Source organism: Ammospiza caudacuta, chromosome 2, assembly GCF_027887145.1.
Source record: "Ammospiza caudacuta isolate bAmmCau1 chromosome 2, bAmmCau1.pri, whole genome shotgun sequence".
In the NCBI taxonomy this organism is placed as follows: domain Eukaryota; kingdom Metazoa; phylum Chordata; class Aves; order Passeriformes; family Passerellidae; genus Ammospiza; species Ammospiza caudacuta.
Window position 1 is genome coordinate 54,491,248 of NC_080594.1, and position 19,892 is coordinate 54,511,139.

Below are 19,892 nucleotides of genomic sequence, written 5' to 3' on the forward strand. Positions count from 1 at the left end.
GAAATAGCTAATTTTTTTTGTTAATTACATGTTAATAAACAAATAAAATAATAATAAATATATAGAGATCAAACAAAATTATAAATATTCAAAATTCAGATGCTCAAGAGAACTTTTAGGCTGATTGCTGCAAACGGATTTGAGGTGTATGCTAGAAAGATAACTGGCTTTAAATTCTAAATTCTTAAAAAGCTTTATTACATACAAAGGGAACATTAAAAAATTAAGCATTTAAAAGTAAGGAAATGCTTTATTGGTTGTTGCTGTGGCATACTTAATTTTATCCTTGCATTCTAGCATCTTGCACTCTAAATGATGTAAAAGTCCTATGGAAAAGATTATATGGAATGATGTAGTTTCTGATATATCATTTTGAACATGCACAGTACAATCTAATTAAGGACATGGCATTTTAAAAATATTTGTTGGGAAGCATGATTTGACACTAAATAGTATTAGTTAAATATTATTTAGCATGCAGCAATGTTAATGCTATTTTAATAATATTGCATTATGTATATGATGGCTTCTGATTTTGAAAAGGAAACAACAAAATTTTGTATGGTTGCCTGCAAGATTTCTTTGTGGCTTTTTATGGTATGCTGAACTTAAGCCCTTGAAAACTGAGCTACATGTCAGCTCTTAAGCCTGAGCCTTCCCATCCATTTTCATCAGAGATAATAGTCACTGGTTTTGGCAGAAAAGTGTCCAGTTTTCCACGAAAGCACAGAGAGTTCTTCTTCCATGAGGAGCATTACTGGGAAAATCTCTGAGGAATGGTTACATGATGGCCCAGGCATGGCTTGCCTTGTCTGAGGCTAGTCCTGCTTGTGGGGTGGTGAGAAGGGGGCTGCTGCCAGTAAATGGCATGGCATGGTACTACAGCACCTGATGATTAGTTCTGAAGCAGCCTCCTTTTAATGTAAATGAAAAAAATTAATAATATTTTCCCGAAGTTTATCAGCTTGTAAAATCTGAAATTTCCTTAGAAAGACATGAAGCTCTGTCCTAGCTGGGAAGTGTTCGTGCTGAGTAGTGGCATTGTGATAAAAACAATGGAGGAATTTCCATTTTAGATTTAAGACTAATTATAACTAGTTTGAAAATTAGTTGGAAGACTGCTTTTTTGAATTTTCTTTCCCATTTCCATTTTTTTCTTGACAAATTAACTAGCCTAATTGAAAAGCCCAGAAATTACTAAAATACTTGCAGCTGGGAGAAACTCATAGCTGAGACGAAAATTAGCATGATATAAAGGTAAAGGAAAAAGATACTATCTTTTTGATGTTTCTCTCAATAGAATAAGTTTATTTTTTTTAATGTTTGAAAGATTTCAAATATATCAAATAAGTCTGAAGAGAAAATGTAGTGATGCCTGCTATGTTTTCTCAGTTACTTCCTAATCCTGAATTTCACTTGCAGGCCCTGGAAAGTGAGTTTGTATCATGTCAGCTTCATCAGTGGATTGACCTTATATTTGGCTACAAGCAACGAGGACCAGAAGCCGTGCGTGCACTCAACGTTTTCCACTACCTAACATATGAAGGCTCTGTGAACCTGGACAGTATCACTGATCCTGTCCTCAGGGAGGTAGGTGTTTACTGTCATTTCATGCTAAAATCTGCTGTCATCTCACAAGAAATGGTACTTTTTCCATCTTTCACTGCTGAAGAAAATGGATGTGTCTGACTTGATTCAGAATTTAGGCCCCAGGTGATTTCAGAAGCAAGTATGAATAAACTAGCAATGAAACAAATGAACCTAATAGATTTAATATTCAGTTATGGTGTAGGAAATTACATTGCAATGTTTATTCGTTAATATAGTGTCTGCTATATTTTATAATTTACTTGTATTAAGTTCACTTAGCAGAACTGAAAAACTAGAAAAAACCTGCATCATAGTAATAGAGAACAAAAGCCTAACCTTTAAGTCAGATGATGGTGAAAATGTGTCTGAGAAAGAATGTATTTTCTAGAGTGATTGCAGCAAATATTTAAATTATTTTTAATCACATAAAGTATAATGGAACTGTTATCAAAATAGAAAATGCTTTCTATTTGTTGTGCATTCAAGTACTTATGTTTATATATGCATATGAATTAAATATATATATATATTTGCAATATATACAAGTGAGTGTTTTAATCAGTAAATTTTAAAAGAAAATTATTCTAGATATCCTGCTACGTTTCCTTCCAGTGATTTGTTTTCACTAAGACTAATAATTTTAATAATGGCTTTCCAGTACCTATTAATTTGCATGATGATTTTCCAGCAACATTCATTTGTTGGCTAAAACAATTGAAATTTGGTGTAAAGTGTGAGGAAGCAACAGCTGCTAGATGAGTACTGCTGTGATGAAGCCCTACACACAATCTTCCATTCCCCCAGATAGCTGCCATCTGCTGTATGCAAAACAGGAATAATGTACATTGCCAGGCAATGGGGTTTTGTTTGTTTGTTTGTTTGTTTCCAATCTTGCAGACAGAAATCTACAGATTTCAGAAAGATGTAGATTCCAGAAAGCATTCATTCAGCTACCTACTGAGTTTTGTCTTTTTGTTGTTTTTTTTGTTTTTTTTTTTTTTTTTTTTTGTTTTGTTTTTTTTTGTTTTTGTTTTGTTTTGTTTTGTTTTCTGTTTGGTTTTGGTTTGTGTTTTGGTTTGATTTAGGGTTTTGGGATTTTTTTTCTTTGGTTGGTTGGTTGGTTCTTTTTTACTAGCGCATTGCTGCATTCTGTTACATTTGGGGATTTTTTAGGAGCAGAACTAAAAATCCATTTGGACCCCAGACTTCCTAGAACTGGATTTTCACTACATGCACTGTAAAGCTTAGATTTTCTAAACAACTAATATTTTCTTAGTTTTAAGTCTGCCACAATTGCTTTGACTCCCCCTGCCTCAAATATTTAATGTTGACATCTATATAATAATTTTCTGGATTTAAAACTTTGAGCATGAGAAGAGTCAGGCTCTTCTAGATATAAGAAGAAGCAATTTTTTTTAAAGTATAAAGCAGGTGTTCAGCACCATGAATACAAGGATTTGCATGGCTTAGGGTCCTGATCTGCATGGGCAGACTCCTATGTCTTGACTTTTAGGGTCTACTCCCACAGGGCAGCTTGTAGAATTGAGGTCTGTCTGTCTGTCTGTCTGTCTGTGCACCTTATCTAACATCTTATGACATGATGAGACTCTTCAGCTCTCTACTTGCTTGCATATCTTGTCATCAGAAATTTAAGAAAATTCATGGAGACATTTTTGTTCACTCACTTGTACATCTAACCCATTACCTTTAAATCAATAACATGTAAACATCTTCTTAGGCAGTTTACACTGTAAATTTCTAAAAGCACAACTTAATCTTCATTGCAATAAGTTAGATTTGTAAATAAATTTCACTGATAGCAATGAGAAGGAAAAATCACCAGAAAAAATAAATCCTCCTTATTTTTGTTTTGCATAGATAATAAAGTTGTAAGCATCCATTTAAAAATACTATGCTTTTACTTCCAAGGCATCTCAGGATTGTTGATTTTTGGTTTTTCATAAGAAAATTAAAAAATACTTGAAATTATTTTTAATCAGAATTTACAGTGCATGTTTAAATATAGATGGATTTAGACCTGCTTTCTGTTTTCCTGGGATCTGTTTATGAAACTAGTGCACATTCTCTTGCCAATAATAAAGCATTTGACATCTTGATGATATAGACGACCATGCATTTGATGGTCATGTTTCTGTTGACAGTATATATTATGAGGTTTTTGCCTTTTTGCTGTTGTTCTATTTGTGCTTGTTTGGGTTTGTTTGACTTTATTCTGAGTTTTGGTAAATATTCCAGAAAATAAATTAAAATCAAAAAGATATTTTAAAAGCCTCTGAAGACTGCTTGTAAATACAGGAATTAAGAATAAGAACACCAGCACCTTTAAAATAGTGATAAAAATTATTTATCATATTTTACAGTGGCAAGTGGTGGTATCTGGCATTTTAATTTAGAAACACTGCAATTTAGAATTAATTAATTAATGTCCTGCAGTTATCCAGGAAAATGCATGTCTTAGTATCCAAATTCTCTTGATGTTTATTTTGTAAATAAACTAAAATATTGTGGTCCTGTGTCACAGAAGATGGTGAATGTTCTTAATACATGACTGTAAAGTAAGCCAATCAATACAACCTTATTGGCAGCAGCCATTATCAGGCCAGTGCTCAAGTATGGCAGTAACTGTGGCCATAACTAATTTCATATTGAACTGAGTCCCAGGTAAATCTATCCAGTGAAATAAGTCTCCAAATAAAAAATACGCTCCCATTTAGTCTGAGCTGATTGAAAGATGTAATTTCAAAAGGTGGAAAGGGTGGTCACAGCCCTGTGACCTGTTTATGCTGTACCTTGGCCCTTTCACCCTTTACTTGAGCACCTCACTTAACCACTAAAAATATGTTCTTAGCTTTCTGTGAAAAATATTAAAGTTACTTCTGTAGTCACCTATCTACACAAAAATATTCAGCAGTGGAACAACTGATCCCTGCCATTCCTTACATTTTTCTCATATGCTTTGGGAGCTCTCCAAGAAATCTCTACTCTTTAGCATTGGAAAAAGGGCCATCCTGTGTTATTGTTCTTTGCAGACCTATTAAATAGCAGATTTTCCATCTGATTTTCTTTCTTCAGTTTCCATATAGAAAATTCCTACTGATAGAAACCATAATACTGAGATAGTTAAGTTTTAGATTACTTCAGTCTATGAAATCACATACATCTGTCCCTGGAATACCCTGGAATACCAAATACCTCTGTGGCAACTTAAGGTCTGCACTGGATGGGTAAAATAAATGGGTTTCATTTCAACATAATCAATTTGACTTTTTTAAACAACTTCCTAATTTCTGATACCACAAAAAATAATTGGTCATGATAATTTACCTCAAGTTGTTACAAGGGCAACAGGAAAGTCCTGATTTACATGCACCGTGGAATAAAAGTATAAAATTGAATTTTGTGGTTTCAATCTTTTATCATTAGAAATTGGTAAATTCCTCAATTCTATCTGCGTTAATACTCTCTTAATCTCATATTGAAAAATTACTTTCGTATTGTAATGAGGAGGAAAAAACGTGTAACAAAATAAAATAAACATTTTCCAGGCCCAAAATCCTTCTTCTTTTTTTTTTTTTCAGTTCAACCTTTTTTAAAGTAAGAGCAGCGAGGTGGAAGCTTAAACTTGAACAGCTTAAGGATATTGATTCATTCTTACTTGACAGGTGGAATAATGGTTGCAGCACTAACCACAGCAATTACAGCATTAAAATGTCAAGAAATTAGAGGTCAGAATAACAGATAATTTTCTTCCTTTTGTCAGATTAAAAATTGACATTCTTTGACAGCACAGGATTTCTGGCTGAGAAAATTATGACAGCTTAACTCATCTTGTACTTGTAAGGCAGTAATTGATAATGAACTTTACCATGACAGTCTTCTCCTGTGGAGAAACATGACAGAACATCCCTGGTACAAAGCCTGTATCTCTTTTTAATATGTAAACAGTAGTTATATTGGACATTAGATGTTATTTGGAATTGTCTTTACTGTTAGTTTACATCATAATCCAAATCCTTTTCCACTAGACAGACTTGGCTGACTTCAGGGAATTGATGCTGAGAATGCTAATATATAAAGAACAATATAGGAAATACGGTTTATTTATAGTTCTTTGATGTTGTGGCTCCACTTCTTTGGTAAAATGTAGTTCCTCCTCTGGTTTCTCCCAGAATATTTGTAGATTTTAGGAGCTCCTTTCCTCCCCAAACACCTGGCAATGAGGGCACTCAAAAATCTATTGACTTCAAGTTAGGAACTTGAATAACACAAAGCGTTGTGGTAGAAAGGAAAGAAAGCCAGAAAATGCAATAGATGAGACAAAATTATTTTTATTTATTACTACATTAATTTAATGCCTTGTAGATGAAACACAAAATAATTAAGTGGACAGCTTAGTGCATAAAAGGCTAATCACATGTTGTACTGAAAATACATCTAACTTGCAGAAAGGTACTATTTGGGGGTTTTAAATTGTTTTGGGTTTTTTTAAAATCATAGCCAGATCTCTGTTTATTTCCTTTTTTTACACTTTCACCTTGTTTGTGATTAGAAATATTTGGAAAATTTTTTTCAGCTTTTGGTTTGCTTTGGACTCAAGGACAAATTTGTATCATCATTGTGTTGAGCTGCAAATCCAACTTAGCAGCACAGTACAATGACTTTCCTGTGACTGTTGCATCTTCACCATATGCTTCCAACTCCCCAGTCCAGCAGGAATTATTGCAAAGACGTAGTAAAGCAAGGCAGTGTGAACCTGGTGGGCTCAGGTATTTTTTCTGAGCACGTGTCAAGATACCTGAGCATACTTGCAATGCACACAGCAAATTGAAAAATGATTAAAATTGCTAGTGTTTGACAGGCAGTTGCTGTGCCCATAAACTAATCCTAGTAGGATAGTTTTTCTGGCAGCTAACAGAGCATATGGCCTATGCAATATTTATTTCTTTGGTGATGACTTGATATTTAGCATATTTAAATAATTTGAAAAGTCATAATGATGTGGTAGTCTTGCAGTGCTTTCAGCTACCCTCATTTCTGGGTTATATTTTTCCTCTTATATTTTCTTCTGTTATCTCTTTCTTTGATCTGACAGGAATAACAAAGCATCCCTCTGGATCTGCTATAGTGAAATATGCCCACAGGAAGCAGAGTAGATCACATCAGTTTTCACTTTTTTTTCCCTCCTTTCTTTTTTCCCCCCTCTTCTTGCTGAAACACTTTTTGCTACTACAGAGGGCTGACATGATAGGGCTGTCAAGACTCAGCAAGATAGATATATCTTTAACAAAGGGAGCTGCAGTGCTAGCCCTTCCCTGGTGACTGAACCTGGAAAATTTATGAGGAAAAAATTAACACGCTATTCTAATAGCACTATATAACACTTCCAAGGTAACACCAGCCCTTGCCACCAAGTGCTTGTTCTTCCTTTCTCTCAGAGTTATTCATATTTATTCTGATTTAATTTTTAACTTGTTAAGATCTTTTTCTTCTGGGAGGTGTTTCTTTGATGTGACAAGAATATCAAAACCACCCCTATGGATCTGCTTGATTGAATTGTACCCACAGCACTGGCCATTTATATGTTCACTTGTATTTAATTGCCTCCATACAAGAAATGGTCTTTGCTTCCTTACTAGGAGCAGTCTTGTTTAAGCGTGAATATAGATAGTGGTGAAATTAGTTGGAAGCTGCATTTGTATCAATCTGCTTTTTTCAAAGTTAAGTTAAGGAATTCAAGTAAAAGCTATCATCAAAGTAGAAATTATTTTCCTGTGTGCTAAGAGCTCTATTCTCTAAGAAATATGTATTGCATTCTATTGATTTTTGTCAAGAAATCTACTTCTTCTTCATTTCAAATAATGTTTTTCCTCAACACACAGAACAAGAATTTTTTTTACAAATTTATACTGGTTTGGGGAAAAAAAACTTGACTATTTTGTACTATATTTGGCCTGTGTGTTTTATTGCATTAAGGGATTATCAACAGAATATTAATGGATTTTTTTTAAATGGGAACATATGTGGATGTAATATAATAATTTGTATGTCTTTCTGGTGAGTTTCTGAGCTCTGTATCCTTCTCTAAGTGGAAAAGGGAGAGTTTTAATTTGCTGTCACTTTGTTATGATAACTCCCTGTAGATCAAGAAGCAAAACACAAGGACTTTTTGAGGGTACAATATTTATTTCTGTAGGTAAAGATTCTTGAAGAAGACACAGAATATAAGAAAAGACAGATTCTATAAAATCAGAATATACAATAAGGAATTAATGTAAATTGCATGAGGTCAGTTACCATATAGTAATTGCCCAGTGTGTAGGCTTCTACTTGGATATTAATGTGTGCACTTCCATATCTTTGTTGTTCAGGGAAAAGGGCTTTCAGAAGGTGTTTTCTTCAGAATCACCAAAACATTTCAATTATGCATCCAATTTGACTATGAAATTACTTTTTGGGAGGACCTACCCTAAGTAACACAAGCCATTTATGACAAGAAGTCAAAAATCATATTCGAATCCATAGGATTCCAATTTTAAAATGTCATTCTACCATTGCTTAAAACAATTATCCACAGTTAGATCAATGATTTATCATGATATCTCCTGTTAATGAATGTATTACAGATGATAGCCAGTATTTCAAAGAATCTGTGATGATCTGAATTCATAACCATTCTTGGATCATGCTGTTACATGTTTATGTGAATTCAGAACCTTTTCAGAATCCAGAAAAGACACAGTCTCTTAAATTAAAACAAGTGGCAATTGTCTGTGGCATAGAGGTGGGGTTTTTGTCCAAAATTGCCCATTAGAAGGTTTGGAACTTGTTTACTTTTTATTGTACTTGTGATTAAAATGCTCTTTATCCAGGCAGAGCTAAGCACTGGCACTCAAAGAGCACCACCAGCTTTACACCGAGAATTCAAATGGAAGAGCTGATGGTAACTTATTAAGCTGATGAGACTTGAATCAGCCTATTTATTACATATTTCAGGTCATTCATTCATCTATACTGCAGTGAGTTTGTAAATAACCGATATTCCAGAAAAATGTCTTCTAATACTTCAGCCTACCTGAAGTACTATTTGGAACAAATTGTTTTGCCCATTCTCATCTACATTTAAAATTCCATGTGCATTTCAAACCCTGGAGTCTTACCCAAACTGAGCTTAATGTTTTGCTGATATGGAAAGAACATTAACCACAATTGCTCTCTTTTATTGCAGAAATATATAAAATATAGGTCTTGTGCGTGAAAATTTCATCTTTATTGTCTGGGTTTTTTTGTTGTTTTTCTCCATATGGATGACAGGTACCAATTATTGATTTTTAAAATTAGCAACAAGCATTTTCACATACACTTAAAGTAATATTTTATGCAAGGGAGAGAGATGTGAAAATAACTGCAGCCAATTGTAACAGAAATAGCTGGAAGGGGCTTCTTTTTTCCTATTAGCACAGATTTCAGTTGTATTATGCTGTCATTACCTCAGCATAAATTAACCATTATTCAAAACATTTCCCACAGAGTAGTTTATTGGAACAGATATTACTCAGTCTAAGTATCTAGTCATTCACTTAGAAAGATGCAAAGCTGAGCTTTCTAAATGTTTTAAACATATTGATAATGTGCCTCTTTAATGCCATTTTGAAGCCTGTGTACAGTATATCTATATTATTGTTTTCAATTTATGTCAAGAACAAAGTGAAGTTTTGAGGAATGTGTTCTGGGAAATAACCCAAACAAAATTATTTCTTTATAAACTAAAACTTACAAATAACTGAGAACACTTATTTTAAATGTAACAGTATAACCTTGTTCCAAAACCAAAATTCTAATATACACTGAAACCTGATGAATACTATGCACGACACCTTTCAGTATGTACCTTTTACCTATTCCCCATCAGTCCTTTTTTAGATGAGAGTTTTGATGGTTTGCCTGTTCTCTGAAATAGATCTTATGTCCAGCAGTGGATAAATTGAAGGCTGGCAGATGGCTGGAGCCTCATCATAAGTACAATTTGTAGTAAAGAGTATGGGCTTTCAAAATCTCAGTGCACCTTCTTAAGGTGGGAACAAGACAGATGATTTGTGATAGAAAGACAGAGCTGAGAGAGAAGAAATAAGCCTGCATTTACTTTCTGTTCAGATGAAAAATGAAGCCACTAATGTTATATTGCCACATTCCTTACTTTGTTTTATTTCATTAACAAGAAAAGATTTTATTCAGGGGGTTTGAAATTTCTTTTTCTCAAAGCAGAAGTAGAACATGAAGTCACATTTTTCATTTTCTATAGTTACATATTTATAAAACAAGAATAAAATACACATACTAGATACTGTGGTTTTCTGAGCCTGTTCTGCTTTCCAAGCATTAAAAATGTCTTCAGTCATCATGTTTTATTTCAATAATAAACCAGAAGAAAAAACATCACAGCTAAAATGCATTCTTTGATGATTAAGTACCCTTTCCTCTTTTATTACAGCCCAGCTTTCAGAAGGCCTGTTCTGCTCTTTACTTCCCTGTTTTTCCTCATTTTCTTTTGTGTTTTCCTGAAGGGGAAGTTCTTAATTGTAAAACTAAGTAGAAATAAATATGATGTGTATGTTCTATACTGAAATATGTGTAAGTCATTCTTCTGGCAGCAAAGGTCACTAATTATTTGAGGTATTAATAACATCTATTTTCCACAACAATTACATTCTCTAGACTTAAACTTATACCTTCATTTATTTACTTCTACATAAAAGATGTCAAGTGACTTAGCAGACCAAAGGACTACTTGCTTATGATTATCTGAATTCTTTTCAGCTACTGGCAAAATTGCTGCAGGGTATGAACAATTGCTAATAGAGCCCCTTTCTTTCAAGGTGGTTGAACTTCCTCTTGGTGTGTTATTTTCTATGTGGGTTTACTAAAAAGATCTCAGAGAGTTCAGGCAAGAGCATCCTAGTGATGAGAGTAGAAGACTGACTTAGGGACAGGATTTCAAGAGCTTGACAGAAAATAAGAGTCAAAGGAGATGTGTGGCAGAAAGGCAGGAATATGGAGAATTGCTCCTGCCAATGTATATAGGGATGTTTTTAGGTCTGGTGCCAGATTAATTACCACTTACAGGGTCAAATTCAGATATGAAAGTTTAGACATCATTGCAGAAATTTCCAGAGGTCTATAGGCATAATTTGAGTGTACACATCTCATAAGAGATATTGTAGAAGCCTCATTAAATGGATCATCTTAAACTAGAGTGAGCAAGCACTGTGAAAATGGATTTTTAGGAAGAATGTACAATGTGGGAAGATGGAAAAATTGTGGCTTTTTTCACCGGTATCTTTTATTTTGTTATGTTTTGTTATGGTGATAGCTTCAAGCATAACAGGAAAACAACTGTGTTGTAAGTAACTGCATTATTCTGTGCCCCCCTTGACTACATTAACTTCCATTCTATGTTACTGTGATTTTTTCTGTTTTAATTCAGGAATATATTTTAAAAAAAATTAGTTTCTGAAAAATTATTGTAGAATTTGGTTTCTTAATTGATTAATTATGGATGAAAATTTTGCCAGACAGCCAGGTCTTTGAAGCCGTTCATTGTTTAAGACCCTGTGTGAGTAGTTGATGCTTTGGTGATTTAAGTAGACCAAAGTCAATAGGTTTAAAATTTGTGGTCAGTAGGTGTCCTGAGCATTTACCATGTATAGAATGCTATACAGCCAGCATAGTTTGCTACAGCTCCTGCAACCAAAACCAGTTGCATGTTATTGACTCCAAGTCACAAAAATTAAATATTGTCCTAAATACTTATGGCTCATTATTTATTTCTTATATTGCCAAATTTGTCTGGAGGTGACACAAAATGTGGAGTATTATTACAGAATATAATGCAAACATATGTATTTCCTAGAACAAAAGGAGGAGAGTATAGAGGAGGGAAATGTAACTGAAATGGAAGAGTAAGGAAAAAACTTGGGATGTTTTCTTAAAAAAAGGATAAATTCAGTTGATGGACAGAAAAATAATGGAAGAGGTGGAATTATTCCCTCCCAAACTAAGCTGTCATTGCAGAAACTTTACCTGCATTTATTGTTTATTTTTTAAAGGTTTAATTGTTAATTTTTAGAGGCTCAAAATTTAGCTGTTAAAATAAAAAGCAGGGTTTAAATCATCTGTAAGCATGCACTGTGAAAACTCCTAGTCACAAAAAAAATTAATTAGAAAAAAATGGATGAAGTTTCAAAGTTTCAGTAAAAACTCCTACTGGTATTACTGTTGCCTCTTTATGAATTGGATGCCTATGCTTAAAGGACTTTGTGCTCCTCAAAATGACTATTAAAAACATGCAGTGTCTTAAACAAAATAAAAGATGAGGAGAACTAATAAATAGAATTAAACCTCATGAGGTCACAAAACAATTTTCTCTTCTGTCTGTACAGAGTAAAATTTTGCAGTGTGTAAGAGGCAGTGCACTATTTGGATGACATAAGCATCTCTGAAAACCATGGGAAATAGCTCAATACTGCTTCCTTGGCTTCAATCCCAATTACTCCGCAAGCATTTAACAAGTCTAGGGTGCTTGTATTTTATTCTCATCCTGGTTAGCTTTTCCTTTTTTTCTGGCAGCTGGGCAGGAAGCAGCAAGCCAAGATCTTTCTGCTTCTGTGACCATTCATGGCTCATGAAATGGACATCCATCTTGAAAGTCAGGGATCCTTCAGAATTATTCAGTCCCAGCATTTCCTCAAAAATACCATGGTTTTTTTTCACTTGCTGCATTGGCCTGTTGAAAGCTGTGAGTGGATATTAGGCTGACTGCTTCTTCTTTCCAGACCAGGCTGTGGAATATGGACAAAGATACTCAGTTTTGCTGTTTTGTCCAGACTGCAGTTTGCTTCATGTATTTTTCCCCAGGAGATCTTTATGAACAGTAGAAGTTTCTTTCTTCTGCCTCAGTGGAGAGGAAAATAACAAGGAATTTTTCACAAGTGCCTTCTCTCTTTTTTAGCTTCTTTACTCCTGCACAGGATCTGGAGCTTTATTACTGTAGGACTATGAATGTGTAATACCACCATCTTCATTTCCACAGAATAACTAGGTTCTGCTTTCAGCACATCATTCTGGTCAGTATAAATGATCATGGATCAGTGATGTGTGGGTTTAAGATCTTTTAAAAATTATTTTTAAATACTAGAACCAAGAGCAATATCAAGTTTTTGTCCAGATTAAAGCCTTGCATGTTGCATAGAGTTTAACTGGACAGGTCAGGGTAAGAATATTATTTGCTCTGTCCGAAAAGAAATTATAATGAGAGATGAAGGAAAGAAATGGAATTGCGTGGGACGGTGGGCATTTACAGAACTCCTGTCTTCTTGAGGGAGGGAGTAGGATAAGACAAATGAACAATAAAAAGAGGGAAGTAATAGAATAGACATTTGGAGCTTTTGTTGAGGAGGAGAAGGAGGAAGAGAAAGGGTTAGAAAGACAGTCATTGGGAGCCTTATAGAAATGAGGGAATTACCATAGGAACAGACAGCTCTTGGTGTGGTTAATGGAGAGAAATTATATTTGTGGCCTTCCCAAAACTTCATGGGTTTTTTTAGTCTTGACCTGTGGAACTTAGTTTTTAACTAGTGAATTAATTGAGATATTGCATAGTATAATCTAGTTAGGCATCTCTAAACAAAACCAGAGGCTTTATTTTGCATACTTTTGACTTGTAAAATTTAGCAGGCTTTTAAATGCAGTTGATGGTGCATTGAAAAGTACTACTGGCAATTTTTAGCCTGGCATAGCTGGAAATTCAGTCTTTCTTGCTGTAACACACTGCCATTCACATGAGGAAACAATTGTATCATCCTAGACAGAAGCAGTGGTTTTGTATTTTTTTTAAATGCCTGTAAATTTTAGTGACTGCCAACCAGAGGATGCTAATTAAAGTTATCTTTTTTTAATTTTATTTATTCTTTTACTTTCTCTTTTGTAGAGTTTGAAAATCTGTAGTGGTTCCTTTGAGAAGAGAATCTATGTTTAAAAATTCAGAAGACTTTTTATTTCTTACTCAAGAAAATGTAACAAATTTATCTTTGCTTTAGAAATAACGATTACTGGAGGTAGTGCACTTAGAATCCTAGGAGACTTTTAAAAAAGCAATGTGTGTTTCATGAGTTTCCTCTGTTTCCTCTGTTTAAAAAAATAAAACCCAACAGACCCAGATCCCAAAGATCTAAAAATATAAATTAAGGTTTCATCATCCTGGCTTGTACTTCATATGCAAAAGAGAAAAATAAATTAGTTAAAGGATGACATAATGGAAACACTTGGCTTAAAAGCAGACTCCTGAGTAGGAGTGACAAGAATATGTAAAAGCTAAGACTGTAATGGTAGAATTTTTTTAAAAGAAAAAGACAGATGCCGGCAAGAATAGCTTCTAAAGGAGTATAAGTAACAAGAAGAGCTTGAGTTTCCTGAAACTTAAAACCAGCACTGCAAACTCAAGAAGAGTTTGGGCAGATGAATTGATCATGTTCACTCTGAACATGATGTTCAGAGCCAGATCTTGCTAAGGCCTAAGAGTGAGGACTTTTTCTTAGTAACAGGAGTTATACAATGGGAGGCACATTGAGGAAATGCATCTGGTTTGGTTTGGTTTGCAAATACAATCTAGGACACATCTGCAGTTTTGTACGTTGAAATGCTTTGATTACCATCCTATAAAGGAGTAACACAAAGGAGTAGTATCAAAAGGGAAATTCGATGTTGCAGGCGTGCATTTTAGTAATTTGCATTGCAGAATCAAGATGTCAAAGAGAAGTTTGTTCCATAGGCCTAAACACTAGATGGGAAAGATCATCTAGACTGGCCTCTCACCCAACAAATCACATAGAGCTTTTGCCCATTTACCTTTTTGAATCTAACCATCAGGGTTGGTGTCTGAATAATGAAGAGGATATGGAAGTCTTTCCTTATATAGGTAGAGTTTAGGTGATAATAAATTATTTCAGTCAGTCACCTTAAATATTTATAATCCAAAAACAACAGTAAATTTTTTTCATTTTAAAAGAAATGAATGAATGTCTTTGGAAAAGATGAAATTGTTTTTCAAATTGAGAGGAATCCTTGTTTCTGAGGTTGCTCATTAGGTGCTTATTGAGAAATGATTAAAGGGCAAATTTCAGTATCTAAAAATAAAAAATCCTGATTGCCTAATAGGTTTCAAAACCTTAACTATATGTCATTAAGTCACATATTTGATGAATTATTGAATCATGCTATTATATCTCTTAGGAATTAATTTAGCAGTAAAACATTTTTTAATCTTTGTGCTCAGTGACTTAATGATCAAAGAAAGCAACATTTTGTTTTACAAACTTAATACAGATTTGAAAGAATGATGACAGAACAATGATTTCATTTGGCATGACTTCAATGAACACAAGAGTTTCAGTCAATGTTACCAATCTATATGGGACAGAAATAATTACAAACATGAACATAAAAAATACAATGGTTCAACTGAAGACAATAATGGCATGAAATGAGAATAATAACATGTTTTTTATGTTGTGGATGACCTCATTACTTTCTAAAGCTACCTGAGAATGGAGTGGAGAGGGAGATGCTGAGCTCTTCCCTCTGATATTCAGGGACACGTGAAAATGGTTCAAAGCTATGCCAGGGGAAGTCTATACTTAACATTAGGAAGCTTTTCTTTTCTGAAAATGTGGTCAGCCACTGGAACAGACTTCCTAGAGAGGTGGCCGATGCCTGAAGCCTCCCAGTGTTTAAGAGGCATTTGTATGATGCCCTTAACAATGTTCTTTATCTTTTGGTCAGCCCTGAAGCAGTCAGGCAGTTGGACAAGATGATTGTTGTAGGTACATTCTAGCTGAAATACTCAAGTCGAGGATAGACTATACAAAATGGAAAAAAAAAAAAAAAAGAAAAACAATCTTGAATGTATTTGTATACAAAATTATAAACAAATATATTACTTTCTTCACTTCTGGGATATGTTTAGGGTTTTGCATAGCATGAACTCTGTGAGCAGAGGGATGCTTCCTATCTGCCTTTGTGTACAGGCAAACATCATGGAAGGAAAGGCAGTGGAACTGTTTGTCATGGACTGGGAGCAAGACCCACATCAAAAAAAGTTATCAGAGCTGTAAAAAGAATGTGATTAAATGAGCAGTGTGGCCTGAGAAGCCCTAATAACAACTCAGACCTTGTTAGAGGAATTTGGGGTCAAATCTTTTTGCTTAAGAGTAGAACAGATTTTTTTAGGTTTTAGTGTAATATAATGGGAGAATTTTGTTATATCAGTGCTAAATTCCTTTGTTCTGGGCAGAGTTGGAAGGGAAAAAATTTTAGGATTTTTCCTTTCTTTCTGGTATAGTATAGAAAGGGAGGGGAGCAGTTAATTCCTTGATATCAGCCCTTTTCAGCCTAAGGAAGTTCTCCACAATTTTCAGGGGAATGGAAGCATTTGTACACAGGCAAGTGTGAACTTCAGTAGTGAGAGAATGCATGAAAGAGTAAAGAACACTTTTAGCTAAACCTGTCCTGCCTGCAGGATATTTATTTTTATGGTATTTTTGCTTCATCTGCTCTGTTTTTGTTTGTGAGATGTATTGAATTTATTTCCCACTTGCAGTCCATTAACCAAATGCTTGCTTAAGCTGGCAGTGTTAAAAATATTTCTTTTGTCATGAGAGTCATATTGGAGGGCCGTGGATGAGAGGGAGATAAAATGAAGGTGGAAGAGGGGAGAACTAGGTGTCACAATTAGTAGCTTCATGAGGTAAATGTGAGAGGTATAGACAGCACTCCCTGAGCCGGACAAGATCACCAACATGACTCATGCCTGTAAAGAGAATAGGAGATCTTACCTTTCACATTCTCATTCCTTTCACAGCACTCCCTCCTTTCACAGGGGAATGAAGAAGAAGTTCAGGGATGGAGAGCTCTGGGGGGAAGCTGAAGGTCAGCTTTGAGCTGTTTGTGTTCTGCTAGGGAGCCATTTAATTGCACACAGGATCCAGTGAGATACCTCCTGTGAGGGGAATGAGCTTAAAGATGCCCCTTCTCCATTGTTAAATTAATAAAGTAGTGACCTGTGGAGAAAATCCATTTCAGTGCCCATCTTTCAGTCCCTTGAGTATCCTGATTAAATAACTGACTGTATTGAAGCCTCCAGAGCAGTTGAGTCACTGCTTGTGTTTAAACTACAACACTTCTTTCTTCCAAACATACAGTAATAAAATGGAATTCAATACTCTTAATCAACTTATCAAAAATCCTGAAGATACTAGTGTTGCTTAACATCTGTAGATGCAAAGAAAAAACCAATATCTCACACCACTCATACAAAACAAAAACACTTCAAGCTGTTTATGTTACCCACCAAAGGGCTGTCAATCTTATTTGCTCTGAAGAAGACAGTGCTTGGGGGCTGCTGAGTGTGCTGGCTGCACATGAGGCAGAGTACATAAAGGATTCCTATGTTTACTTGGATGCAAAAATGGAATAAACTTTCAGGAACTGCAGTGTTGGATGACTATTGCTGTGGTGCATATTTCTCTAATGCCTCAGATTTTCACTTTTCGTTGGACTCAGTCCCTATGCACAGGAGAAAATGGATTATAGAAAAATTTCAGTGTGGTAACAAGGAACAAAACACATCAGGATTATGGGAATTAGTAGTAAGAAGCCTAAACATGTTAAAAAAAATAAAAGCAATAAAAAATGGAAAGAAAAATTTTAGAAAGTTTACTGATCATTGTGGTAATCAGTGAGATTAATAAAACAAGAGTACTTCACATAAGAATAAAAATATTGTCTATCTGCAGTGCAGTTTGATTTTCGGGAATTTCTTCCCTTCATGATTTAGAGTAAAAGTGTTCATGCTTTTATGTTTCTTGTGTTAGTAAATCACCAGGCATCTCTCTCAGCAAAGGGGATTTTACAGAAATGAAACAGACTGTTAATATCTTCCTTGGTGATTTTAACTGCATTTCTAAAGGACCTTTTTAGAGAAAAAGAATGTTAAAAATAAACTGCTTCATGGCAGTTTGCTTGCTAACACACCCTTTTTGCAGAGGTGTGTTAGCAAGCAAACAAAACCGTAATTTCTCACACAAGTCAGTTCTAGCATTTGCATTTAGATTAAGACTGTGCTTCTGAAATGAATATGCCAACCACCCCTATTTGCCATTCTTTCATTCAAGCTGCAGAGCAGCTTTGGAGTGTGTGAATTGTCTCCCAAAGCACAGAAGCCGAGTGTTCCAGGAGTGCAGCTGGCAGAGCTCACCTCACTGTTGGGATATGCAGCCCCCAGTGGAGCCAGCCTGGGAAAACCCTGCTGTGGACATGCATTCAGCAGGGCTTCCTCAAGAGGAACATGGCTTCTTCTCCTTGGGATACAGTGATAGAACATGGGAATAGCTCAAAGCTGCATGTGGGAAAGTATGGACTGGACAACAGGAAGCATTTCCTTACTGAGAGATTGATCAACTACTGGAACAGGCTTCCCAGAGGCATGGATGATGCCCCAAGCCTGTGAGTGCTTAAGAGGCTTTTGGACAGTGCCCTTAATAACATGCTTCAGCTTTTGGTCAGCAGTCAGGTGTTGATCAGGGTGATCATTGTAGGTCCCTTTTAAATGGAAATAATCTCTTCTCTTCTCTTCTCTTCTCTTCTCTTCTCTTCTCTTCTCTTCTCTTCTCTTCTCTTCTCTTCTCTTCTCTTCTCTTCTCTTCTCTTCTCTTCTCTTCTCTTCTCTTCTCCCTTCCCTTCCCTTCCCTTCCCTTCCCCTCCCCTCTCCTTTCTCTTGTCTTCTCCTTTCTCTTCACAACTCTTTCACTGTGCATCTCCGTTTCTGTTGTTTTGCTTCTTCATGGTAGAGACATTGCCTTTGACCACTAGAAGTGATTCTTACCCCTAACGAAACAGAGTGCATTGATTATTTAGTATAATGCTTGTGTTTATTTCAATTAGAATTAAACCCCAATAATGAGCAAAGCAAATGTATTGAACTCTTCATTCCATGGGAAACTAACACTAAGGCCTTGCCCTCCAGGGTGCAGGGCAGCATCCCAGTGTCCTTGTGAATGTGCAGTCTACCCTTAAGCATAAAATTTGGAAACCAGTAAATTACTTTCTTTGAGCAAAAAACATGGAGGATATTGATCATTGTATTATTCATAAGATTTGGTTATCTGATATATTGATTTATTGACCAAAATGTATGCAAATATATAATAGATATGTATTACTTTTAAATGACCATTATTAAATCCTATGAAGTCACGTTTTGTTTGAGTATAAATTAGCTTGTGTGAGATTGAGTAATTTTAAACTTGGAATTGCCAGCAAGTTTGCAGATTTTTTTTCCTCATTCTGACCTACTATTATCAAATAATATGCTAAGAGCCATTTTATTTTTCTGAATACATGGTCATATCTTAACAGATACTCCCTGAAGTGTCTGGAGTACAAATCTCATTTTATGTGTATTAAAAACAGTAGGGATTCTCAAATCAGCTCACTAAATAAGTTTTCTGCAACACCTTATTGAGGAAGAGAAAACTAATATAATTGCCATTTTGCTGTTCTGAAAGCTTTAAATCTGGCAGCCACTGAATTCCAAGCTTACATTGTTTCTGCATGAAGGCCATTTGAAGGTGAAATGAGAATAAACTTGATTTTATTAAAATTTGTATTAAATTGACTAAAATGTGTATCCTGGGGAGTGGTGCTGCACTCTGCACACAATACTCAAGATCTGATGGGAGAAAAGGAATAGATTGATTAGAATGAAGTGTTTAAGGCCACTAAATAAATCTAAAGTTTGATGATTTACAACTCAAGAAAAACTGTGGTGTACACTTACCAGTTTTCAGATTAGCTTTAGATACAGCCAGAGTTCTCTTGTAAACAAATCAATGTATTACATTATTATTCACAGATCTGTTTTGTACCTGCTTTTCATTTTGTATCAAGTTATCTGATAGGAGGCAGCGTTAGGAATACCCTTGGGCCAGTCACTTTATCTCTGTGTGCTTATGTTTATCTTCTGTGTTATGTTTTGACGAGGTTTTTCTGTCCTTTGTGAGTACTGTGAGCTCCAGAGAGCAGTACCAGCTGTAGCTGTGCACAGCACTGGTGTGCAGACTATAGTGCAGTACCAGTGCAGGAGCTGAGTGTTATGGGTATTTTTTAATCAGCATTGTTCAGTGTCTTTAATGCTTCTAAGAGGTGTCAGTTTTACAAATGGTATTTTGACT

The 19,892-nt window shown here is 35.1% G+C and overlaps 1 protein-coding gene across 5 annotated transcripts in view; it reads left to right on the top strand.

The window, feature by feature from the left end:
- Positions 1–19,892, top strand: part of NBEA (neurobeachin) — a 453,368-nt gene that overhangs the window by 407,121 nt on the left and 26,355 nt on the right. For all 5 annotated transcript variants that reach the window (XM_058800580.1, XM_058800578.1, XM_058800579.1 and 2 more), the window contains one exon: positions 1,423–1,590. In XM_058800580.1, coding sequence (XP_058656563.1) covers positions 1,423–1,590 — 168 coding nt within the window. The remainder of the gene's footprint in view (positions 1–1,422; positions 1,591–19,892) is intronic.